General features: G+C 35.7%; 1 protein-coding gene across 2 annotated transcripts in view; it reads left to right on the forward strand.

Annotated features, from left to right (window-relative positions):
• Positions 1–27326, forward strand: part of COL24A1 (collagen type XXIV alpha 1 chain) — a 417618-nt gene that overhangs the window by 350890 nt on the left and 39402 nt on the right. For both annotated transcript variants that reach the window (XM_063697321.1, XM_019023728.4), the window contains 6 exons: positions 14402–14509; positions 16494–16601; positions 16694–16747; positions 17302–17364; positions 19596–19649; positions 25166–25201. In XM_063697321.1, coding sequence (XP_063553391.1) covers positions 14402–14509; positions 16494–16601; positions 16694–16747; positions 17302–17364; positions 19596–19649; positions 25166–25201 — 423 coding nt within the window. The remainder of the gene's footprint in view (positions 1–14401; positions 14510–16493; positions 16602–16693; positions 16748–17301; positions 17365–19595; positions 19650–25165; positions 25202–27326) is intronic.

The raw sequence follows: 27326 nt of genomic DNA on the forward strand, positions 1-27326 counted from the left end.
AAGGATGCATGCTGTGGCCTAGGCCTGATCAATTAGTTATATTCATCTTCAAATGGGGATTTAGTGATACACAGAGGTGGGGACAGTGGAGAGTCTGTTGTGGTGGCGGTGGCAGTAGCATCAACAGCTCCCAGTTTCCAGGGATGACGGTTGCATCAGTAATAGTGTTCAATGTCCAACAGCAGATGTAGTACACGCTGTAGTGTTCAAATTCTGGCTTCCTGACATCACTTTAATTCTGCTCATTTTCCAAACCTGATTCTCGAGGTTTATCTGTGATTATATGAGCTACCAAATGTGTTTTCAATGTCTGTTCTGCCTTTATTATCCAGTATTAGTTTCTGGTATTTGCAAGTAAGAACTCTGACTAATACGCAGATCTAATAAAATGAAATTATGATCATGTATTTTAGTAAGTGGAGGTCATCAGTAACTTTAGCAAAGAATCTTGTCAGGTTGGGGGCAGGAATAGGATAGACGTTCCTGAGAAGAGAGAGTGGACAGTGAGAAAATCAGGATATTCAAACCACTCAATGGAGACGTTTGATTCTGAAGGAGAAAATAGGGCAATGACCAGAGAATAAATTTAAAGTAGAAAGTTATTTTTAAATGTGAGAATCCTGACATTTAAGTGCTCATCAGAAGGACCTAGTAAATATGGAGAGGTCGAAGACAGTCAAGGGAAGGGAAAATCTGAGTATGAATTAGACAACAAAACCTGCATATTCTAGCTCCTCTTCCTAAGTTACTCTAATTGGGAACCATTTTTTATAAAAACAGATTCTGAGCCGTAGAACAGATTCTGTCCCTTTATGTACGACTGGTACAGAAAGCTCATTGCACTTTGAAAGAAACAAATGGATTACAGTAATGTTAAATACTGTTGCAACATACCTCCTAGGGCCATGAAGTTGAATGGTAACTAATGTTGCCGTTAGCAAGCAATTAACTACCAGATCATAAGTCATCATCTGCTGCTTTTTAGCATTTTCACAGAACAAGTTAGACAAATTTTACATGCATACTTAGAATATTAGGATGTCATGTGTTGAAATGTTTTGTATCCATCAAAATAAAAATAAAATAATTTTCTCTTGAGGATCCCTTTGTAACCCCAAGGTTTGCACATGCAGTTGGTATTTATGTACATGGAAATCTTTTCTATAAATGTCTCTGCTCTCTGTGGAATATTTGATATGGAATTAGAATTATAGTGCTTTATAAGGAATCATTCTGTTGTTCAGTGAAATAAGGTAGTAATGGCTAACTGGGCATTAGGGAAAGTGATTTCTAAGAGAAGTATTTCTCAAACCTACTGTGGTAATAGAAAAACTACTTAAGAGGAAATAAGACCATTTCTAAATACTAGCAAGTTCCTTGGAATATTTTCAACCGAGGATAAGGACATCTTTCCATTGGTTTTTTTTTTTTAGTCATGGCACCATGGTGTTCCTTGGCTTACCTTAAAAGACTGCTGGGTTTTTCCACTGAGAAAAATATTTATTCTGGGATTTTTAGCATTATGCAACTGCCTGATTTTCCTAAACAATGTTCTTTTCTTTTCTTTTCTTTTCTTTTTTCTTTTCTTTCTTTCTTTCTTTCTTTCTTTCTTTCTTTCTTTCTTTCTTTCTTTCTCTCTTTCTTTCTTTCTTTTATGTGGCCAAGGAATTAAAGAATTCTTGGCATATTCACTCTGCAGTTTCAATGTTTTTCCAAGATCATGTGACTGTAACTGAGGGACAGTATAGGGGAGGCTCACCGTTGCCTGTGTGAATTTCCTTCTGTGAAAATGAGTGTTTTGAGGCCAGTCAACTTAGCACATCTGTAGTAAATGAGTCTACCATGCTGTTTTCATCGAGTTCAACTTCTGTACAAGCATAGTACCTCAGTCATTTAGGAAAAAGCAAAACAACTTTTCCTTGCAAAGATCATAAATCCATTTATCACCAAAAGGAATGCTTACCAGTCTTTTTATTTTTTTATTGCTGTAACTAATAAAACTGGTCATTGGAAAAGAGGGAAAGAAATAAAACTAACGACTTGACTAAGGACAAATCAAGGCCTTTCAATCTTGACTTTGCAGTTTGCCAGGTGAACACAAGCATAAGTGTTGTCTAAAATGAGTTTCTTGTCTTAAAAGAACATTGAAAATCCTGAATTTTCCATTTGTGGATTGTGTCCAGTATAAGGAAGAAAAACACACTTCATCAGCACCTTTGTAGTAGGACCACCATCGAAGCTTCTATTAGGAAATCCAGCCACCCTGCCACCCATCTGGGCTGTGTGTTCTCATAGGCTAGTCACACGAAAGAAACTTTTCTTTCTAAGAAGATACATTTTTTTCTTCACAGTATTTTGGAGAAAGAGACCTACCTTCTTTGTCCAGACCTACATTTAGCAAATCCTGTCATCTCATTATTAAGAGGTTGATTATTCATTTATGGCTTATCCTGATTGGTACTTTTTCCCTCCCCCTGACCCCCCACCCCGCCGCTTGTTTTGGCCCATTTTCTACTCATTAGGAACTCTTCCAGAGCAACAAAGCTCAGTGTATTTGGCAGTGTATTGGCAACAAAATGAAATATCTGCTAAAGGATTTAGCTTTCTTAGTTGAATTTTCCATGACTCCCGATCAGATAAAGTTCATCCTTTTTTTTTTTTTTTTTAATAGAGACAGGGTCCCTCTCTGTCACCCAGGCTGGAGTACAGTGGTGTGATCTTAGCTCACTGCAGCCTTGAACACCTGGGCTCAAGTGATCCTCCTACCTCAGACTCACAAGTAACTGGGACTACAGGCATGCACCACCACATTCCATAATTTATTGTTTTTTATTTTTGTAGAGATGAGATCTCCCCATCTTGCCTAGGCTAGCCTTGAACTCCTGAGCTCAAGCAGTTACCCCACCTCGGCCTCCCAAAGTGCTGGGATTGCAGGCATGAGCCGCCATGCTCGCCTGGTTTATACTCTTTATGGAATGGAGTTTCTTCGTGGTCTAGCCTCTGTTGACATTTCCAGACATATATTCTACCTTGCTTCTGATGTGTGCTGTGCATTTCAGTCATAATCACAGCTAACAGTTATTAAACGCTTACTGTATCCCAGGCACTGTTCCAGGTGCTGATGTGTATTAAGTGATTTAACCCTCACAAAACCTCCATGAAGTAGAGACAGCTGTTATATTCCAGTTTACAGAAAAGGAAGCTGAGACCGAGAGAGACTAAATAACTTCCGCAGGTTCACACAGACAACAAGTAATCCAATCAGAATTCAAACCAGGCATCTTAGTTTCAGAGCTATGCTTCTTCAAGTATGCCTATTTACTTAGCCCCCAAAATTCTATTATTTCCACCACTTTCTGGCCTTTGTGTACTTTATTTCCACTGCTTAGAAAGCTCTTCCATTTTTCCCTCTAACTTTATGGTGATCTTTTAGGACTTAACTGAACTATTACCTCCTTCACCCACTTTTCTAGTCAGAGTTGAGCTTGTCTGCTCTGAACTTTTGGATGCTCAGTACACTGCCTCCATCAGAGCATGGATGTTGTCTTTCTTTCTCTCCAAAGAGTCATGTAGAATCACCTAGCACCATGTCAGGCCCATAGGAGAAGATCAATAAACATTTGGGAATTGAATGTTCTTTTTTTTTTTTTTTTTTTTGAGACGGAGTCTCGCTCTGTCGCCCAGGCCAGAGTGCAGTGGTTGCGATCTCAGCTCGCTGCAACCTCCACCTCCCAGATTCACACCATTCTCCTGCATCAGCCTCCCGAGTAGCTGGGACTACAGGCGCCCACCACCATGCCTGGCTAATTTTTTTTTTTTTGTATTTTTAGTAGAGACGGGGTTTCACCATGTTACCCAGGATGGTCTCGATCTCCTGACCTCGTGATCGACCCGCCTCAGCCTCCCAAAGTGCTGGGATTACAGGCGTGAGCCACCGTGCCCGGCCAGGAATTGAATGTTCTTTGCATAGTTGTTAGGATCTTGGAGACCTGGGTTTAAAATCTAGATGCGATAGGTATTTGACATCTTAAGCAGCATTTATAAAATGAGTACAATAGTATTATACTTAATCCATATGGTTTTTATAAGAATCAAATGAAATATTGTATGTAAAATGCATAGTACACTACATGTATTTATTGGGTATCATCTTTTCATAATAATAAATATAAATGGTTAAGCTTACATGCATTCATTCAAAAAATATTTGTTTAGTGCCTACTAAGAGCCAGGAGTTAGGGAATATAGCAGTTAATAATGGGCAAAAAACTGCCGTCATGGAGTTTGGTGTGTTCACAGGGTTGTGGGAGAATCAAATAAGATAGTACGAGTAGATTATTTGTTATTTTTTGAATAAAATGATAGACATTTATTTCTCTATAATGATGTGAACCCAGACATATCTAAGAGTCAAAGTATAGATGAAACATCTTCTTTCAGTCCCTGTTAGTCCTGTGATTGGATGTCAAGACCTGGGTAAAGGAGATTTCATAAAATACCTTTATTTTGTCAAATATAGTGACATTTGCACTATTTTTTAGGATTGATAAACCATCAGTTGTAAATAATTTCTGTGAAGTAAAACAATGTTGAAATACCTGTATTCATTAAGGTTGAGCAAGAGATTGTATACCCTTGATGTGAGTCAAACAGACCTGTCTTCACTACCTTACGACCTGCCTCAGCTGTACTCTCAGTTCCATAGGCTTTAATATGTTTAGAAATTCAAAACTAAAATTACCTCCTAACTTTAGTATATAGCTCATTCATAAATCTTATTTCTAGCAATTGGCTACATTACTTATGATTGGCACGGCAGGAAAATATTATGAATGCTACATTATTTATGTAAAATGTAGCCTTGCATATAATCACCTAATAATTACCATCCCACATATTTTTAAACACCAATCCTTTGCTAGAAGGGATATATTTAGTAAACCAAATAAAACGAGAAATTCCTACTTAAACAGAAGTGTTTTGAGTTGCTCAGAGTAAAGGAAGTAAAGTATTATTTATATAACTTCTAGGTTTGCTGGCTAAGAAAAAAAATAGTACTTACATTGCCTAATAATCTAGGATATTATATGTGTACTACAGAAAGTAAATTAATTTTAAATTAATTTTTCTTACTATCTTCTCACATAGTTAATAACTATATAAACATAATGCTATGTACACATAAGGTGCCTGGCAGAAGAGAAACGAAAAAACTTTTTTTAGAAAAATGTTGAGGTAGTATTTTAAGGAAAAATATCAACCAGTATGAAGTTCAGTGTCATTTTGTTATTCTACTATGAGAAATCAATAAAATTGATATTTGAAATATTTGTAATTTCACTCAGCATAACTTTAAATATAATATTTTTAGCTATTTTTAAAATGTAGATTTTTATCGTTGCCTGGATTTAACAAATTTTATTTTTATTGCTTATTTTTTAATATATTTGCTTCAATCCTAATGAGAATATGACAGCTAAGCCAAGGAGCTGGGGGAATAACAGAGTGACACTTTCTTTGGTATGTTTCACTATTATGTACAAATAAGTAATCATCATTCCAAAATTTGTCTCTGTATCTTTTTTCTAAATGTGTGCATATAGCACCATTTTCCTTCCCAGATCTTTCCATTCAGTTCTAAAATGAAGGCAGACTTGCACTAAAACAATTTCTTCCTTTTTCAGAGGGAAGTCAAAGTGAAAAGCAATGCCTTCTTTCCTTAACTGATACCAGATCAAATAAAATAATACAAACCATAATGCTATTCATTTCTGACAAATGGAATGCACTCAATAAAAAGCAACTCTTGCAGTTGTGGTTGATGTTGTTGTTGTCATTACTGATCCAAGTACTTGTTTCTTTAGAGTCCAAAGGCTTAGGAAGCCATGGGTTTCAGTCCTGTCAAAACTGACATTATTTTCCTGCTAGGTTTAAAACTTATTTCGGTAGGGAGACTGGCTCCTATCTGAGAATAAAGGAAGTCTCTGGTCATGCGACACCATGTACTCTTATAATTATATTAATTTTTAACACACATGTAAACTGTTCATTGATTTTTGGCATCTCTGACCAAAGTTAATAATAATTATAATTATATTTACCTTTTAAAATTTACCCAGAATGATTTAACATAGGCTGAATTGTTTTAGACAAATCATTTAGAAGACACTGGAAAGAATGCCTAGGGTTAGCATCTGTTTCTCTTGCAAACAAAATTAATCAGCCATCTGTGTAATAAGAAATGTTTGTTCTTTACTTGTATGAAACATTGTTTGGAACTTTGAACAGAACACTCTGCTATCATCCTCAAATTTCTCTCTAAGAAACCAACAAGCATAGTAAATGACTTGGACTATATTCATTCTACTGGGTTAAATATCTGATAGCACTGCAAGTAAAATGAAGTTGCTAGTTTACAGTTAACCCTAATGACAAGTTTTATGCTCCTTATTATTCTCAGTCAAAAGTACATCTTGACTTCAAGAGTGGTCAGTAGTTTCTGAATGTCCATTGTCATGTATCACCTGAAAGATACATTTTTTATATTAGAAAATGAAGAACTTTAAAATTGCCTAGAATTATAAGTAAAGTGAGGCAAAATGGTTCTATTTTAGAATTATGCAATTTTGAGGTATCTTAAAATCATCTAGGGTAATCAGTTCTAATGATGCGTCTCCCTAAAATATCCATTACCTCTATAAAATATCTGGGGATAAGAGGCTCACAAACTTGCAAGACAACCTAATGCTTTTTTTAAAAATTCTCACAGTGATCTACATCTATAACTTAACTTTTCAATTGGTTTAACTCTGAAGTTACTTTGTTTTTTACTTTATTTTTTTCGCTGCTTACATGCCCTTTCTTTCATCTTGTATATATGACTTTTTAAAATCTGCTCTCTCTTCAGGTTTCTTTAGGTCTTTATACTATTTTTGTTTTTTATTAGGGAGGGTGCTATTCATCAGAATTTTGTTTTTAAAATTTGCCTTTCCTGTTAAGTCATACCCCCATTAGAGACCTGGTCATTGGTATAACACCTATGTCTTCTCTGAACATTTTTGAAAATTTAAATCCCAAAGTCTCAGATGACTATCATTTGTATTGATGATCTCTAAAATGGCACCATCTCATGACTCCAGGGTTCTCATCATTCATGTGCAAAGTACACTACCAGATAATGTATCCCATAGGTATGGAACAGAAAGGCTCACGGAAAATTAAAACAAATATAAAACACATAGAAGCCAGGGGAAAGGAACAGGATAAGATAATACACTTAGGATGAGGCACAAGCAACTTGGAAGAACCACATCACCTGAATCCTAAGTCCACAGCGTGGATCTCTCGCTCTCGCTCTCTCTCTCCCCTCTCTTTCCTTCCTTCCTCTTCTCTCTCTCTCTCTTTCCTTCTCTTTCTCCCTTTCTCTTTTCCTCTCTCTTCCTCTATTTCAACTTCTGTGAAGATTTTGCCCTTGTAATTTGTTCCTTAAAATATTGAGCCCCACTAACGCAGATAAATGGTGAGAGATCGTTGGGACAAAAAAGACTTAAAGGTCAAGCTGAGGAACACGAACCTATATCCTATATGTACCTCCCTGTAAGCACCCAGGATTGGACATGAACCTTAGATACAAAATACATTATTTTAGTGAGTTTTGGAATGTGAAGAAAATCTACTTAGAAAGGATAATTTTTAAAAATATACTTAATTATCTTTTACCATAAGCAAGAAAATAATAAAATATGTGATGACATAATTTGAAGAAAATGTTATTTGAAAAAAAAGGAAAAAATGCTTTGGTACTAAATTCAAAATTGACTTTACTTTTTAAATACCATTCTCTCAACCAGACCTTCCACAGAAATGGCTTTAGTCTGTCTCGAGCCAAAACATCTCTCCCACCACATTTATAACTTTAAGGGCAATATCATTATATTATGATCATGATCCAGTTTCTTCTCACTAATTTCTTTTCTGATTACCACTAAAGGTAACTTCCCCTCCTCAGAACCTCTCAGGTATTTACATTACATCTCTCTTCTTTGGAATTTTTTTAAAACTTTTGCTGGCATTATAATTATTTGTATAGTACATTCCATCACATTTCATTTTTTGTTTTTCTTTTTCTTATTTATTTATTTGTTTATTTTTGAGACAGGGTCTCACTCTGTTGCCCAGGCTAGAGTGCAGTGGCATGATCATGGCTCACTGCATCTTTGAACTCTTGGGCTCAAGCGATTCTCTCACCTCAGCTTCCCAAGCAGCTAAGACTACAGATGCTCACAGTATCATGCCCTGGTAACTACTTTTTTCCTTTCTTTTTTTTTTTTAGAGATGGGGTGTCACTGTGTCACCCAGACTGGTCTCAAACTCCTGGGCTCAAGTAATCCTCCCACCTTAGCCTCTACCAAAGTGCTGGGGTTACAGGGATGAGCCACCACACCTCGCCTCATCTTTTTCATTTAATTTTAAGCTTCTTAAAAACAAGAACCATATATTATTTATATCTATATTTTTAAAGGGATTCCCATGGTAGCTTCCTTATGCATAGATGATATTCAATAAATATTTGTTGAATACATGGAGAAACTATTGAATAACCCAATTTAATATCCTAGGAATCAACTCAGAAAATAAGTTATTCCTAGAAGAGAAGTCAACAAACTTTTTCTGTAAATATGAAAACATATTTCTGTAAATATTCATATAAATATAAATAAATTTTAGTATTTGCAGGAAGCAAACTCAAGGGTATTACTTGCGAACTTATGTAAGAAGAGAGAAACTGTTCACAAAATGTTTATTCATGAAATTAAAATATAATTAAGTAAAAATTGTGTAATGCAAGACTAGTAATGAGAAAAATGTCATGCTTTGTATAGGATAACACTTAGCTTATTAAAATCTGCTTTCTCTGTGGGTTTCTTTAGGTTTTCAGCTGTTTCTGTTTTATTGGGGAGGGTGCTATACATAAAAATTTTGTTTTTAAAGCTTGCCTTTCCTGTAAAGTGATCTTATTACAGTTCCCTATTGTAAGAATTTTCTGCACTTGTTAATGCTGTTAATGTTGGCCTGTAATGAGACTTTGCATATTTCACATATTTCATCTTTGAAAATTTTTTTCATACAGATAGGTACTGCCAAATGCTACAATTCATGAGCATATGATTTTAATTGAATATACTGATTGCTTGAAAACAATATCCAGAATTCTATTAGGTTCTCTTGATTTTGCCTTTTAGCATGTCATTTCCTTGTAGATTAATCATTTCCAATTGTAAGCTAGGTGGAAACTCCTCAAGTGCACAGTCAAATGGATTTTGAAATATGTAAATTTATTGCATCTAGGTCTAAGATATGCTATTGAAACTGTTTGAGTTCAGAAAATCTACCCACCATATGCTTTCCAAACTTATCCAATAATTCTTTTTTTGATCCATAGCTGTCAGTTGTATTGCATCTTAGCAGAATCCACAGAAGATTGTACCAATTTAGTGTTTTTTTTAACTTCTTTGAAAATATTCTCACTTGCAGTTACCCTACAGACTATTTATACAATTCTTCCATCTCAGCATTGACTCTTTCCCATACTCAGCATTGACTCCTTGAATGAGCAACTGAGCAGTATTGCTAATTTCTATTGACTCATCAAGAACCAACAGGCCGTGCTGGTAGGGAGAGAAGAAAAAAAGAAAGAACCTTGTTTTTTAATTGATTGTTGATGCTGTACCAGTGTCCTCAACATTTCAAGCAGCTATTCTTGCCAAAAAGCTAACAATCTTAAATAAGTGTATTTTTGCTATGTGATTTAATTAAGTCATCAATAAGGGATTTTCCTTATTGGGCTAACAAATGAAGTGAACACTCAGAAACTTACTTCAGTTGCAGCCTCATTTTCATTTTGTTGTGAAGAAATTCTGCTGTGATAAAATACTCCATGTTACATTTTCCAATTTTTCTGACTGTTGCATTCCTGTGAGGTAGAAATATTATATTGTGTGCCTAGTCTGATAATGTTGATATATACTGTATAATTTTTAAGCATAGCTATAGTAATATTACATAGTAAATACAAGGCTTTGCCATCTAATTCAATAAGAAAATTCATTTTCCATGGTGCCTAAAAATACAATATTCGAAGTCCACTTTTCTCTTCTTTTCTTGTTTTGATATGATAGCATGTGCCCTGGTAATATGTAAAATAAAGTGTCACAGTAATATATGTTCCACTTGAAACACTATATTATAACTGCATCACTGCAATTTGTAGTACACCAAGCAACGGTACAAAGCAATGGAAGTGCCATATAAGATCTCTGCCAAGACACAAAATCCCTTCAAAAAATCAACGAATCCAGGAGTTGGTTTTTTGAAAAAAAAAATGAAATAGATCATTAGCTATCTAATAAAGAAGAAAAGATAGAAGAATCAAATAGACAATAAAAAATGATAAAGGAGATATCACCGCTAACCCCACAAAAAATACAAACAACCATCAGAGAATACTATAAACACCTCTATGCAAATAAACTGTACAATCAAGAAGAAATGGATACATTCATTGACATATACACCCTCCCAAGACTGAACCAGTAACAGTTGAATCCCTGAATAGACCAATAATGAGTTCTGAAATTGAGGCAGTAATAAATAGCCTATCAACCAAAAATAAACCCAGAACTAGATGGATTCGCAGCTGAATTCTACCAGAGGTATACCAAGAGGGGCTGGTACCATTTCTTCTGAAACCATTTCAAACAATTGAAAAGAAGAGACTCCTCCCTAACTCATTTTATGAGGCCAGCATCATCCTGATACCAAAAGCTGCTAGAGATATAACAAAAAAAGAAAACTTAAGGCCAATATTCCTGCTGAACATCAGTGCAAAATCCTCAGTAATATACTGGCAAACCAAATCCAGCAGTACATCAAAAAGCTTATCCACCATGATCAAGTTGGCTTCACCCCCGGGATGCAAGGCTGGTTCAACATACACAAATCAATAAATGTAATTCATCACGTAAACAGAACTAAAGACAAAAACCACATGATTATCTCAGTAGATGCAGAAAAGGCCTTCAATAAAATTCAACATCCCTTCATGTTAAAAACTCTCAATAAACTAGGTGTTGACAGAACATACCTCAAAATAATAAGAGCCTTTTATGACAAACCCACAGCTGATATCATACTGAATGGGCAAAAGCTGGAAGCATTCCCCTTGAAAACTGGCACAAGGCAAGGATACCCCCTCTCCTCACTCCTATTCAACATAGTATTGGAAGTTCTGTCCAGGGCAAACAGGCAAGAGAAAGGGTATTCAAATAGGAAGAGAGGAAGTCAAATTGTCTCTGTTTGCAGATGAATGATCCTATATCTAGAAAACCCCATCTTTTCAGCCCAAAAGCTTCTTAAGCTGAGAAGCAACTTCAGCAAAGTCTCAGGATACAAAATCAATGTTCAGAAACCACAAGCATTCCCATATACCAACAGCAGACAAGCAGAGAACCAAATCATGAGTGAACTCCCATTCACAATTGCTACAAAGAGAATAAAATACCTAGGAATATAGCTAACAAGGGAAATAAAGGACCTCTTCAAGCAGTACTACAAAACACTGCTCAAGGAAATCAGAGAGGACACAAATGGAAAAACATTCCATGCTCATGGATAGGAAGAATTAATATTGTGAAAATAACCATACTGCCCAAAGTAATTTATAGATTCAATACTATTCCCATAAAACTACCGTTGACATTCTTCACAGAATTAGAAACAACTATTTTTTAAAATTCATATGAAGCAAAAAAAGAGCCTGTATAGCCAAGACTATCTGAAGCAAAAAGAACAAAGCTAGAAGCATCACTCTGCCTGACTTCAAACTATACTACAAAGCTACAGTAACCAAAGCAGCATGGTACTGATACAAAAACAGACACATAGACCAACGGACCAGAATAGAGAACTCAGAAATAAGACCACACACCTACAACCATCTGATCTTTGAAAAAACCTGACAAAAACAAGCAATGTGGAAAGGATTCCCTCTTTAATAAATGGTGCTGGGGGAACTGGCTAGCCATATGCAGAAAATTGAAACTGGACTCCTTCCTTACACCTTATACAAAGATTAACTCATGATGGATTAAAGACAAATGTAAAACCCAAAACTGTAAAAACCCTAGAAGAAAATCTAGGCAATACCATTCAGGACATAGGCTGGGCAAAGACTTCATGACGAAACATCAAAAGCAATGGCAACAAAAGCAAAAATTGACAAATGGGATCTAATTAAACTAAAGAGCTTCTGCACAGCAAAAGAAACTATCATCAGAGCAAACAGACAACCCACAGAATGAGAGAAAATTTTTGCAATCTATCCATCTGACAGACGTCTAATATCCAGAATCTACAAGGAGCTTAAGCAAATTTACAAGAAAAAAACAACCTCATTAAAAAGTGGGCAAAGGGCCAGGCACTGTGGCTCACGCCTATAATCCCAGCACTTTGGGAGGCTGAGATGGGCGGATCACGAGGTCAGGAGATCGAGACCATTCTGGCTAACACGGTGAAACTACATCTCTATTAAAAATACAAAAAAATTAGCTGGACGTAGTGGCAGGTGCCTGTAGTCCCAGCTACTCAGGAGGCTGAGGCAGGAGAATGGCATGAACCCAGGAGGTGGAGCTTGCAGTAAGCCGAGATCGCGCCACTGCACTCCAGCCTGGGTGACTGAGCATGACTCTGTCTCCAAAAAACATAATAAATTAAAATAAAAATTAAAAAAATAAAAAGTGGGCAAAGGACATGAACAGACATTTCTCAAAAGAAGACATTCATGCAGCCAACAAACATATCAAAAAAAAGCTCAACATCATTGATTATTAGAGAAACGCAAATCAAAACCACGATGAGATACCATCTCACACCGGTCAGAATGGCAATTATTAAAAAGTCAAGAAACAACAGATACTTGCAGGGCTGCAGAGAAATAGGAACACTTTTACACTGTTGATGGGAATGTAAATTAGTCCAACCATTGTCGAAGACAGTGTGGTGATTCCTCGAAGACCTTGAGGAACCAAAGTCCAGGAATACCAGAAATACCATTTTACCCAGCAATCCCATTACTGGGTATATACCCAAAGCAATATATATCATTCTATCATAAAGATACATGCACGCGTATGTTCATTGCAGCACTATTCACAATAGCAAAGACATGGAATCAACCCAAATGCCCATCAATGATAGACTGGATAAAGAAAATGTGGTACATATACAGCATGGAATACTATACAGCCATAAAAAGGAATGAGATCATGTCCTTTGCAGGGATATAGATGGAGCTGGAAGCCATTATCTTCAGCAAACTAATGCAGATACAGAAAATCAAACATCTCATGATCTTATAAGTGGGAGCTGAACAATGTGAACACATGGACACAGGGAGGGGAACAACACCCACTGGGGCCTGTTAGTGGAGGTGGGACAGAGGCAGAGGGAGAGCATTAGGAAAAATAGCTAATGCATGCTGGACTTAATACCTAGGTGATGGGTTGATAGCTGGAGCAAATCACCATGGCACACGTTTACCTACATAACAAACCTGCACATCCTGCGCATGTACCTGGAAACTTAAAATGAAATTAAAAAAAAAAAAACTCTGCCATAACTACTCAGCTCTGCTATTGTTGTGCAAATGCAGCCCTAAACAGTATGTAAATGAATGAGCATGACTGTCCAGTAAAACTTTATATATACTGAAATTTTAATTTCATAGAATTTTTCCATGTCTTTAAGTATTATTCTTCTTTTCAATGTTTAAAAATGTAAAAACTGTTCTTAGTTCATGAGATCTACAAAAACAGGTGATGGACTGAATTTAGTTTGCAAAGTGTAGTTTGCCAACCTGATTTAGGATTTGGTTTTAAGGATATACTGTTTGCTTGCTTAACTTTATTTCCAGTTAAACAATTTTTAGCAAATTTTCTGGAATCATGTATGGTTGAGGAATAGAATTTTCTTCTTAAGGAGACTTTCAGCAGTTATTAGAGTTGCCATGTACACCAGAGTATAATACAAAAGTTAGAACACAACAAACATACTTCACACCTAGGCTATATAAGTAAGAAGGTACTGGTGGACTTTGTATTGCTTCAGTGTTTTCATTTTAAAAACCCAAGATCATTGCATAAATTATAGAAATTTCAAGTGAGTGGTGAGTATTCCTAAAAAAGTATTTAAACATTTCATCTTTTGGGAAAGAAGCCCAGGATAACTCCTGGGCAGTATGTTAACAGACGACTTTCGGGGCACAACTCTTCCTACATTTTATTGAGCCTCTAAACTGACTTTTTAGAAACTTTCCCAGTTTTCATTTCTTATCTGTGTTATTTAGGGCATCAGAGGCGGCCCAGGAAGAACAGGTCTTGCTGGGGCTCCAGGTCCTCCAGGAGTAAAGGGTTCATCAGGCTTGCCAGGAAGCCCAGGAATTCAAGGCCCAAAGGTACTTTAATATTTTGTTCCAATGGGTAAGCAGTATTGGCCATCCTTTCTGGCCCTGAGTTCATTGGCTAGATCACAGAATGGTAAGATTAATAGTTTTTAATAGAATTTGGCTAACAGTAAAAGCACATTAGGAAAAGAGAAAGTATGTAGCTTTGACATATCCATCTCCCATGATAGCCACAGTGCCTGTAATTTGGCATAACAACTCTTTGACCCAGGACTAGTGATGCTTTAAAAAATGCTATATCTTTGACTCGTTTTGGTTCTTTTTCCTTCTCTGTCATCTGTCTCCTCCTCCAAAACAGGGAAATCTTATTTACTTCCAGATAAATACTTTCTCAAATACAATTCCTATTCTTCTGACTCTCAACCTAACCAACCAATTAATTAATCTGATAACCGTACAGACTGTTTCTTAGAGTTAATGTGACAGCAACTAAGTCTTACACTGCATTTATTGTGTGGAGTCTGTCACATGTCAATAGACTTTCCAGACAAAACCTCTTTTAGAAATATCTCATACAGGATTGACCCAGACAACTTAGAAATTAGTCCAACATCTAAAGCTCTTTCATAAAAGCCTAAGACTAAGACATTGGCACCCTAACCATTATTACCTCTTAACCTGATTTTCACAGTTCCACTTCTAAAGAATTTTCAGATTTCTGACCCATGTGGGTAAACTGAAAATCATGACCTACTTGTTTACTGTTTACAATATTAGTCTTCTGTTAATGTTTATACCATGAATATTCCTTTGTGCTAAAATTCAAAGCAGCTAAGCAAATGCTAAAGCCAGGAAAAGAAGTAAAGATCCCACCTTTTAGGCTTGAATTTGCAATAAGAAGGATCCATATTTGTCAAACCCCAAAATTGTATAGCTTTGTCTCAAGACAGTGAGAGATAATTTGTTAATCTTAAAGAATCTTTGGCCAAAGTCTACCAAGCATCGTTTTTCATTAACCTATCTCTAAAATCCACCTGATTCCTAAATTTACTTTTAGAAATGGTGTGAAAGATATTTCAACTCTCCTTTCAAAAATAAAAATCAATGAAAAAAGACTTGACTTTTAGAAATTCAATAATGTTGATTAAGTATGTACTTAAAGTGACTTTTAGGGGATAAAGACAGTTCATATCAAAGGAATCTAGGGAGACAGATAATGGAAATTTTTTATTGATGGAATTAAAAAGATAATCATGGCTAAAACCAGGGTTTACACTTCAGGAGACTACTCTTTCTGGTATTAGATAGCTGAATCATCTCTGGATGGTAGGGAAAACACAGAAAAATGATATCAATTCAAAATACAAGTTCTGGCCAGGCACAGTGGCTCACACTTGTAATTCTACCACTTTGGGAGGCTAATGCAGGAGGATCACTTGAGGCTAGTAGTTCAAGACCAGCCTGGGCAACATAGTGAGATCCTGTCTCTACAAAAAACAGAGAATTAGCTAGGTGCAATGATGTGTGCCTGTAGTCCCAGCTACTCAGGAGACTGAGTTGGGAGGATCGCTTGAGCCCAGGAGTTTAAGGCTGCAGTAAGCCATGATCACATCACTGCACTACAGCCTGGGCAGCAGAGCAAGACCCCATCTCTAATAAAAAATAAAATAAATAAATAAACAAAATATAAGTTCCATCACATATAAACACACCCACACATACCACACCCTCACTATCCCCTCTCAAGCCTTACTATCCTACTAGTTTTATAGGTTCCCCCTTCCCTCTTCTTTCCACACATCACCACAATCTCTGGAATTTCCTTTTCCCACTGCTACTCTTCCGGTACATTATAATTAAATACTACTTGTGTGGAAAATATTGGTGAACAAGATGAGCATGCAAAATTTGATTTCCCCAGTGCCTTGTATTTATGGAATGGGCCTAAGGATGGGCCTGTATTTGGGTTTCATTCAAAAGCCAGTATGTTTATATGTTCTGATGTAAAGATCGCTTTTCTTTGTTCTACCCATAGGGTGAACAAGGGCTACCTGGTCAACCTGGAATTCAAGGTAAAAGAGGTCACCGAGGAGCACAAGGTGATCAAGGACCATGTGGAGAGCCTGGCCTGAAAGGGCAGCCTGTATGTACCACCTCAGAAATTCACCAAGCACTTATTCTACAGAGCAGGCTGCCATTGTACAATAATTATTATCATGTCAATTCACTTTGCAGGGAGAATATGGTGTTCAAGGTTTGACAGGTTTCCAAGGATTCCCAGGCCCTAAAGTATGTTTACATACTTTCTTCTAGTCTTCTAGCTATCTAGAAATAAAAGAGCTGTTGAAATAATATAGTCTGTAACTTGAGCTTTTTTAAATCTGTAAAATTTCAGTTGGTACATATTTATATATTTGAGTTTCGAATACATCTGTTTTTAAAATTATGTAACTATACATTTTCCCAGAAATTTTAGTATATGATATGATTTTGTTTTCTTTCATCCCTTTTCCCAAGCAGTTTATTATGAAAATTTTCAAACATACAGCAATGTTGAGAAAATTTTACAGTAAATGCCTATACCCATTACCTAAATTTTACCATTAACATTTTACCCTGCTGGCATTATTATGCTTATCCATCTACGTATCTCTCTCTCCCTTCATTGGTGTATTTCTAAGTAAATTGTAGGCCTCAGTACACTTCCTTCTGAATTCTTCAGCATGCACAACAGTATTATATTCCATTTTTAAAAGAGCAATTCTTGATAGATTTATATAGTTTTGTAAAATGTTCATATAGAGCTACACATTTTATCTTTTTGTTTCTTATTGTATGTCTAGGGTCCTGAAGGGGATGCTGGCATTGTTGGGATATCAGGTCCTAAAGGTCCTGTTGGACACAGAGTAAGTGTAAAGCCATTCTGCCTACCAGAAATTGTGGTTCTTTGCTTACTGCAGGGCTTAAGAGCTCTAAATGTAATGTACTTCAAGTAAATAACTTAATGAAATGACTTTTAAGATAGAAACTCATAAGGGCATATGCAGAATTCAATCTTTTGCAGTTCATCTATTAGTTAGAGCAAAATACCTCATAGACCACCCGTACTTCCTAGTCTTACTTAAAAAAAAAAAAAAGAATCATCAGAATTACTGTGAAGACTGGATAATGTATTTATTAACTCACGCCAGGAACAAAAACATAGAGCAATTTCACGTTATAAGCATTAATACAACCAGAGACCACCTCCATGCACCACCTGGAAGAAGCTTGTGTATGACCAGAGCTCTTCAGACCAGACTGAAAATATTTCCCAATAGCTGTGTTTTCCCAGCTCAGGGGCAGGTATCCCAAGAGAGTGATGAGGAACCGCTTAAATAGTTGCAAAAAGCAGGGTCTGAAGAACTCCAGTTAGCAATGAGTGCTTGTAATTGCAAATTGTAGAGAATATAAATAGGACAAATAAGCCACCAGTGGTTACTGATTATTGTTTTTAGTTTTTTGTTTTGTTTTTAGTTTTTATTAATCAAAGCTTTCTAATTGATGAGATGTTCTATAAAACTGAAAAAAACTGAAAAGAAAAAAATTTAAAACTTCAAGTAATGGTTTGGCTGTGGTAGTAGCATCTCTATGACTAATAGCAGCTGCAGGGGCAAGTGTTGAAAGAGCAGAGAGAGGAAGAAGGGAAGCAGTTCAGAGGTAGGATAAAGGTATCTTAAATAACTATTAAATGAAAGTCAAACTTCTAAAATCCTATACCGCTTTCCTAACTCTTACAATAAATTGTTGTCAATAATGCAAAAAGGTTTTTTGTCCTTGCAATAGTTTGCTGAGAATGATGGTTTCCAGCTTCATCCATGTCCCTACAAAGGACATAAACTCATCATCTTTTATGGCTGCATAGTATTCCATGGTGTATATGTGCCACATTTTCTTCATCCAGTCTATCATACATATGTAACTAACCTGCACGTTGTGCACATGTACCCTAAAACTTAACGTATAATTTTAAAAAATGCAAAAAGGGCCAGATGCAGTGGCTCACACCTGTAATCCCAGCACTTTGGGAGGCCAAGGTGGGTGGATTGCTTGAGGTCAGGAGTTTGAGACCAGCCTGATCAATATGGTAAAACCCCATCTCTAATAAAAATATTAATAATTTAGCTGGGCATGGTGGCACATGCCTGTAATCCCAGCTACTTGGAAGGCTGAAGCAGGAGACTCACTTGAACCCAGGAGGCGAAGGTTACAGTGAGCCGAGATGGCACAACTGCACTCCAGCCTGGGCGACAGCAAGACTCCATCTCAATTAAAACAATACTAATTCAAAAAATAATGCAAAGAGGAGTATTATCATGGTAATTGTTTAAAGACCTTTCTGAATATTTCTTCAGCTATAAATATATTAGTTATTTTCATAATTTCTGAAGAACCACGGAAGCTGAAGTTTGTAGGAAAAAACTAAAATGGGCATTTTGTATTCACTGAGAAATTATAGACTCTCTTCCTACTTTGGGAGGAATTGAGCAGAAATCCAGCTTATTCAAGGTTATCTTCATAACCAAATAACAGCTTAAAGTTTTAAAAGCACTTTTCATATTTAATTCTCACAATGGCCCTGTGAAGTAGATGTTCTTATTCCTGTTTTACAGATGAAGAACTGAAGTTTAGTTGGTCACATATGCTGCTCTCTGGTTCCTTACTGTACTTTTTCTCTATTTCATGCTTCATGTTACCCAAACATCTACTTTTTCAACATCTGCACAGAAATTTATTCAAAACCTAGTTCATCATTCTATTCTTTCTTATATAAAGTAGTTTTATTTGTTATATAATAACATACATGTAAAATGCATCTTTGAAGTTATCACCACATAAAAATCATAATGCTAATTTGTCAGTTTTTTAGAAATTATACAGATGTAACTCTCCTGATAAGAGACTTTAGTAATATGCAGAATTGTGTCACATACTGTTAACCAAGATTATTGTAATTTATGCTAATACTGTAAGATTTTATACTAAAAAGGATGATTATGTAGACATGGCTCTTTTACCATTGTACAAGAGATTCTGTGGAGTTTTTTTTTTTTTTAATTATACTAACAGTGAGACTGTTTTTCTTTTACCTCAACAGGGAAACACTGGTCCCCTTGGCAGAGAAGGTATAATAGGCCCAACAGGTAGAACTGTAAGTTTATCATAATACAAGTCTGTTGTACTCTTTTTTTTCTTTAATTCTCTTTCTAGAATAACCTACAAAGAGTTAGCCTAGGTATTCGAGAAGAAAATGGAAAAAATAGATATACATTTTCTTCTGGAAAATGATTCCTGAGACGTTAGGGACCATATGTGTAATGAAGACAGTGTAACTAAGTAAATAAGTGTTTATAATTGGAGTTGAGAAAAGAAAATAGAACTGAGTCAGGAAGGGGAGAGCGTTATAAACATAGAGATGAACTCCTGAGCAATAAAAATAAATTCTTCTTCTGAAGGAAAGAACATAGATAGCAAAAGATGTGCAGACATCCAACATTTGAGTTTTTGGAAGTACCCACTATAAAGGAAGGAAAGAATCATTCGAGAGAATAGCAAGTGTTTCAAGAAAGGAGTAGTCAACAGTAATCTTTGAGAGAATAAATTGCAGTAGAAGATACAGTACAGGTTACAGTGATGAAGGAAGTAGAGGAAAATATTTAATAATAATATTCCTTAAATTCTTACAACAAACTTTTGCAGTAGATATTATTTTCATTTAACAGATGAGGAGACAGATGAGGTTTATGGAGGTTCATCTAGTCATTCAAGGTGATAGACCTGGTGGATTACATAGCTGGTGTTTCTTCAAGACCGGCGCTCTTTCCACTCCATTCAAGCTGTGTCTGGAGAGGAAACTGAGGTATTATATGCCAGTGCTTTAAGAAATTTGGCTATGAAATAAAACATAAAAATGAGACAATGATTGGTCAAGTGATGTTGGGAAAGTTTTCCAACATTGATAATAGTATAAACAAGCAAGGAGCGCAGTAGAAAGGGTCAAATTGAGACTTAGAGTGGAAAGATTCATTCTATCTAGGGAATTAATATTTTGAATTATTTGAAAGTTATTTATAGACACAGACAATTAAAAAATATAAAAATAGAATGCTTCAAGTGTTTAGTACCACTATTCTCTTTGATAAATTTAGAGAAGAAACCACCAAAGTTAATGGATATGTAAACAAAAGAAGTAAAATGTATAACTCAGTATTTCTGTAGACTTTCAACATTTGCCACTCGGAGCTATATAAGATTGTAAGTGGGAGAATTCTCATATTTCAGTGAGTGGTTCTTCAGCAAGCTAAGGGACACATACTGTTCTGATTACAGAATTATTTTTCTCCTCTGTCAAAAATATGATGTATTAATTGGTCAAGGAAAATGTAATTTTAAAATTACTTAATTAAAAGATCTTACTGTGTTTTGTTTATAGATAGTTCTTAAAGACCCTTATAATATTCAGAATGTACATCAATTTTTCCATATTCAATTTTTTCCATTCTGAGAAGAAAAGTTCATTATGAAAGAATAAGCATTTGAGATTGGTGAAAGCATTGGGAAAAAAAATACCAGTGAGGGGTGACAGGCTTGGAAATTTGTAAATGAAACTATATGGTAATACAAAGAAATAAACAGATCGGTGTAACAGACTAGAGCCCAGAATTTGATCTTAAGTATATATAGGAATTTACTTATAACAAAAATGGCATATAATTGAGGAAGGTTTGGCTGCAAATAATAGGAACCCTGAACCAAAGTACTTTTAGCAATAAGAAAATTTGTATCACATTATAGGAAGGGCTTCAGATTTGGTTAATTTGGCGACTCAATTATCTCATCCAAGACCAGGTTCTTATGTATCTCTTATATCTCTATGTCTCTACTCTGATATCCTAAATGTTGGCTTCATAATTAGGCTTATAGCAAGATGACTACAACTTCTCAAGAACTACACCCATATATAATTATCCAAAGGAAAAAAAAATGACATAAAGTACTATTGTGGCAAAAATAAGAATTTTTTTAGAAGTCTCCGATTACATTTTTTTCATATCTAATTGGCTAGCATTCAGCCAGATGCTCACTCCTACGTCAGTGACAGGGAAGAGAGATGGAATTACTTTGAGTATCCTCCTGCTATAAGAAATTGGAACACAGCCTGGGCAACATAGTGAGACCCCCATCATATAAAAATAAATTAGCTGTGTGTGGTGGTACATGCCTACAGCCCTAGCTACTTGGGAGGCTAAGATGGGAGGATTGCTTGAGCCCAGGAGTTCCAGGCTACAGTGAGTTGATTGCACCCACTGCACTCCAGCCTGCGCAAACAGAGTGAGACCCCATCTCTTTAAAAAAGAAAAAAAGAAGAAAGAAAAATTGGAACCCCATTTGCCAAAAGTATTTTACTCCTAGATGAACTTTTAACGACTTTACTGTAAAAAATAAAACAATAAAAATCTTAGAAGAGGCCAAGCACAGTGGCTCATGCTTGTAATCCCAGCACTTTGGGAGGCCAAGGTGGGCAGATCACCTGAGGTCAGGAGTTCAAGACCAGCCTGGCCAACATGGTGAAACTTCATCTCTACTGAAAATACAAAATTAGCCGGGTGTGGCGGTACATGCCAGTAATCCCAGCTACCTGGAAGGCTGAGGCAGGAGAATCTCTTGAACCTGGGAGGCAGAGGTTGCAGTGAGCCAAGATCATGCCATTGCACTCCAGCCTGGGCAATAAGAGTGAAACTCCATCTCAAAAAAAAAAAATTGAAAAATAATCTAGAAAACTAACATGTAGCTTAAGGATTGGGGAGACCTGTAAAAGAACAGAAAGTATATTTGAATACTTGAAATTTTTTTTTTCATTTTGTATGGAAAAAAGATTCCATGAATAAAGTTTAAAAGTACTATTGATTGGGAAAAATATTTACAAAGCATACAGTATATAACAGGTTAATATACAAAGAGCTCAGTTGGGAACAGTAGTTCACGCCTGTATTACCAGCACTTTGGGAGGCTGAGGCTGGAAGATTGCTTGAGCACAGGAGTTTAGACCAGCCTTGGCAATATAGTGAGATCCCATCTCTACAAAAAAATTTAAAATGAGCCTGGCATAGTGGCAGATGCCTGTAGTCCCAGCTACTCAAGAGGCTGAAGTGGGAAGACCACTTGATCTGAGGAAGTTGAGGCTATAGGGAGCCTTGATCATGCCACTGCACTCCAGCCTGGGCAAAAAAAATTTAAAAATAAAAAATTATCTACCTATCTGTTGATATGGATATGTGTATGTATCTAGAGATAGATGATAGATAGATAGATAGATAGATAGATAGATAGATAGATAGATAGATAGATAGGATAGAGATAGAGACATACACACACATATACCAAGAGCTCTTATAGTTTGAAAAAGAGAGAAAGTTCAATAGAAAAATGAAAAGCATTCCATCAAAAAAGTAGCCAGTGGAGAAAAAAAGAACAAATCCAAAAGTTCAACTATTGTTTTATAATAAAAAGACACTCACCTAAATTTAAGTCAGAGAAATGCAAATTAAAGTAAAATAAGATATTACATTTAACTTCTCAGAAGGGAATATAAGAGAAAACAGTACTCTCATTGATCACTGGTAAAAATGTGAATTACAGACTTTATGGAAAGATTTGTTAAATATAGGTACATATTCTTTAACAAAACAGTTCCACTTTGAGGAATTTATCCCATAGGTATAAAAGCACCCAATACACTAATGAAATTTTGCAAAGACTTTTTTTATAATACTACTTTTATTGGAAAAAAATTGAAATTACGTGAATACTCATTTCTAAAGGAATGATTGGGTAAGTTATAGGTTAGCCATTTCATGGAATATTATGCAATTATTTAAAAGAATTTATTATATCTAGTTTGGCTGACTCAGTTATTTCATGATGTATTGTTAAGTGAGATGCATAGAAGAGTATATAATATGATTCCAATATTTTAAAACATGAGCAATATTTCTCATACATACATAAATGTATTTGTCAATATTTGATTTGAAAAAGGTATGAAAACATACATACCAGGTTGTTAATACTGGGTAGGGTGTGGAAAAGGGTGTATATAATTTTTTAAAGTGCTGTGTAGATATCTTAAAAATCAGGGTCCAGGCGCAGTGACTCACTCCTGTAATCTCAGCACTTTGGGAGGCTGAGGCGGGTGGATCACGAGGTCAGGAGATTGAGATCATCCTGGCCAACATGGTGAAACGCCATCTCTACTGAAAATACAAAAATTATCTGGGCTTAGTGGTATGCTCCTGTAGTCCCAGCTACTCAGGAGGCTGGGGCAGGAGAATCGCTTGAACCCAGGAGGTAGAGGTTGTAGTGAGCTGAGATCATGCCACTGCACTCCAGCCTGGTGACAGAGCGAGACTCCTCAAAAAAAATAAATAAATAAATAAGTTTTTTTTAAGTTAATGCCCTGGTTTAAAATGAATTGAGACAAGATGAGACACACGGAAGTAATATAAATGGTGAATAAATGATAAGATAGTATTCTTAGCTTGCAAATTAACAAAGAACATGACATAGATCAGAAGAAATATACACTTCCATTTTTGCAGGTGTGTATGTAATTTCAAACTAACTTTCTGGAAGACAGTCTTTAACAAAAATTTTAGACTGTAAGGGTATCTCTCACAACACTGCTAACAATGACAAAAATTAGCAAAAAGTCTAATAATAGCAAATTTAAAATATTATCATAGTATATTAAATACTAGGTAAGATTATTAAATATTTTAATTATCTAAAAGAATGTATATTGACATGGAAGAGCATTCATATTATATTTATGAAGGTGTAAATTCAGGTTACAGAAAAGATGAATAGTATTATCTCATTTTTTACATATATACATATAAAATTTTCAAAAGGATGAACAGGAAAATATTAACACATTTTAAAAGCAGTAGGTCCACCCAGCAACAGCAAACTACATTCGTTTCAAGTGCATATGGAACGTTCACCAAAATAGAAGATATTATGGGCCATAAAACAAATTTTACTAAATGTAAAAGAACTGAGGTCATAGAAGCTATATTCTCTTGCCAATGGAATTAAACTAGAAATCAATAACAGAAAGATAATAGGAAAATCTCCAAACACTTGAAAATTAAATCACACACTTCTAAATAATCCATGGATCAAAGAGCAAGTCTCCAAGAAAATTAGAAAATATTTTGAACTGCACGGAAACGTATACAACATATCAAAATTTGCAAGAAAGAGAAGGGAAACCATCCCAGAAACAGGGTTTTCAAAAGTTAAGAAAAACAATTATTAGAAGAATTTAACCTGAATTTAGAATTTCCTTTTTAAATTGCTTTGTATATGATTGTCAGATAAGCTGTTATGACTTAATTGAATGAATAAGTAGTTATCTCAGTCTCACCTTAAGGTTAGAACTAGGAACAGCAAAGCAGACAACATGAATCACTAAGGGTTTTTTGTTTGCTTTGCTTTATTTAGGAAAAGAACACTAGGACTTATACAATTTAACAAAACAGGTCTTACTACATAGAAAAAGCAAAAATATAAATTGTTATGTTTCTACATATAATTACCTCAGCTACATTTAATATGTAACTATCAATAACACTGAACTAACATCTTTTTTTTTTTTTCTTTTAGGGACCCAGAGGTGAAAAGGGCTTTAGAGGTGAAACTGTAAGTTTAACTAAATTTGTGATTATAGTAACCCTGACACTAGGCTATAAGCTCCATGAAAGCAAGGACCCTGTTAGAGTTATTCATTATTATGTCTCTGATACTTGTAGAATAAAAATAAAATTGTGGTTGTCAGGAAGTAGAATTAACTGATGTGGTAAAAGAGACTTAGACTCACACAATAATAATGGGAGACTTTAACACCCCACTGTCAATATTAGACAGATCAATGAGACAGAAAATTAACAAGGATATCCAGGACTTGAACTCAGCTCTGGACCAAGCGGACCTAATAGACATCTGCAGAACTCTCCACCCCAAATCAACAGAATATACATTCTTCTCAGCACCACATCCCACTTATTCTAAAATTGACCACATAATTGGAAGTGAAACACTCCTCAGCGAATGGAAAAGAACAGAAATCACAACAAACTGTCTCTTGGACAACACTGCAATCAAAATAGAACTCAGGGTTAAGAATCTCACTCAAAACTGCACAACTACATGGAAACTGAACAACCTGCTTCTGAATGACTACTGGGTACATAACGAAATAAAGGCAGAAATAAAGATGTTCTTTGAAACCAATGAGAACAAAGACACAATGTACCAGAATCTCTGGGATACATTTAAAGCAGTGTATAGAGGGAAATTTATAGCACTAAATGCCCACAGGAGAAAGCAGGAAAGATCTAAAATCGACACCCTAACATCACAATTAAAAGAACTAGAGAAGCAAGAGCAAACATATTCAAAAGCTAGCAGAAGGCAAGAAATAACTAAGATCAGAGCAGAACTGAAAGAGATAGAGACACCAAAAAACCCTTCAAGAAATCAATGAATCCAGAAGCTGGTATTTTGAAGCAATCAACAAAATTGATAGACCGCTAGCAAGACTAATAAAGAAGAAAAGAGAGAAGAATCAAACAGATGCAATAAAAAATGATAAAGGGAATATCACCACCGATCCCACAGAAATACAAACTACCATCAGAGAATAGTATAAGCACCTCTATGCAAATAAACTAGAAAATCTAAAAGAAATGGATAAATTCCTGGACACATACCCCCTCTCAAGACTAAACCAGGAAGAAGTTGAATCTCTGAATAGACTAATAACAAGCTCTGAAATTGAGGCAATAATTAATAGCCTACCAACCAAAAAAAAGTCCAGGACCAAACATATTCACAGCCGAATTCTACTAGAGGTACAAGGAGGAGCTGGTACCATTTCTTCTGAAACTATTCCGATCAATAGAAAACGAAGAAATCCTCCCTAACTCATTTTATGAGGCCAGCATCATCCTGATACTAAAGCCCGGCAGAGACACAACAAAAAAAGAGAATTTTAGGCCAATATCCCTGATGAACATCAATGCAAAAATCCTCAATAAAATACTGGCAAACCAAATCCAGCAGTATATCAAAAAGTTTACCCACCACGATCAAGTCGCCTTCATTCCTGGGATGCAAGGCTCGTTCAATATACGCAAATTAATAAGCATAATCCGTCACATAAACAGAAACAACAACAAAAACCACATGATTATCTCAATAGATGCAGAAAATGCCTTCGACAAAATTCAACAGCCTTTCATGCCAAAACTCTCAGTAAACCAGATATCAGTGGAACATATCTCAACATAATAAGAGCTATTTATGACAAACCCACAGCCAATATCATACTGAATAGGCAAAAACTGGAAGCATTCCCTTTGAAAACTGCCACAAGACAAGGATACCCTCTCTCACCACTCCTAGTCAACATGGTGTTGGAAGTTCTGGCCAGGGAAATCAGGCAAGAGAAAGAAATAAAGGGTATTCAAATAGAAGAGAGGAAGTCAAATTGTCTCCATTAGCAGATGACATGATTATATATTTAGAAAACCCCATCGTCTCAGCCCCAAATCTCCTTAAGCTGATAAGCAACTTCAGCAAAGTCTCAGGATACAAAATCATTGTGCAAAAATCACAAGCATTCCTATACACCAATAACAGACAAATAGAGAGCCAAATCATGAGTGAACTCCCATTCACAATAGCTACTAAGAGAATAAAATACCTAGGAATCCAACTTACAAGGAATGTGAAGGACCTCTTCAAGGAGAACTACAAACCACTA

The sequence above is a fragment of the Gorilla gorilla genome, chromosome 1, assembly GCF_029281585.2.
Source record: "Gorilla gorilla gorilla isolate KB3781 chromosome 1, NHGRI_mGorGor1-v2.1_pri, whole genome shotgun sequence".
Classification (NCBI taxonomy): domain Eukaryota; kingdom Metazoa; phylum Chordata; class Mammalia; order Primates; family Hominidae; genus Gorilla; species Gorilla gorilla.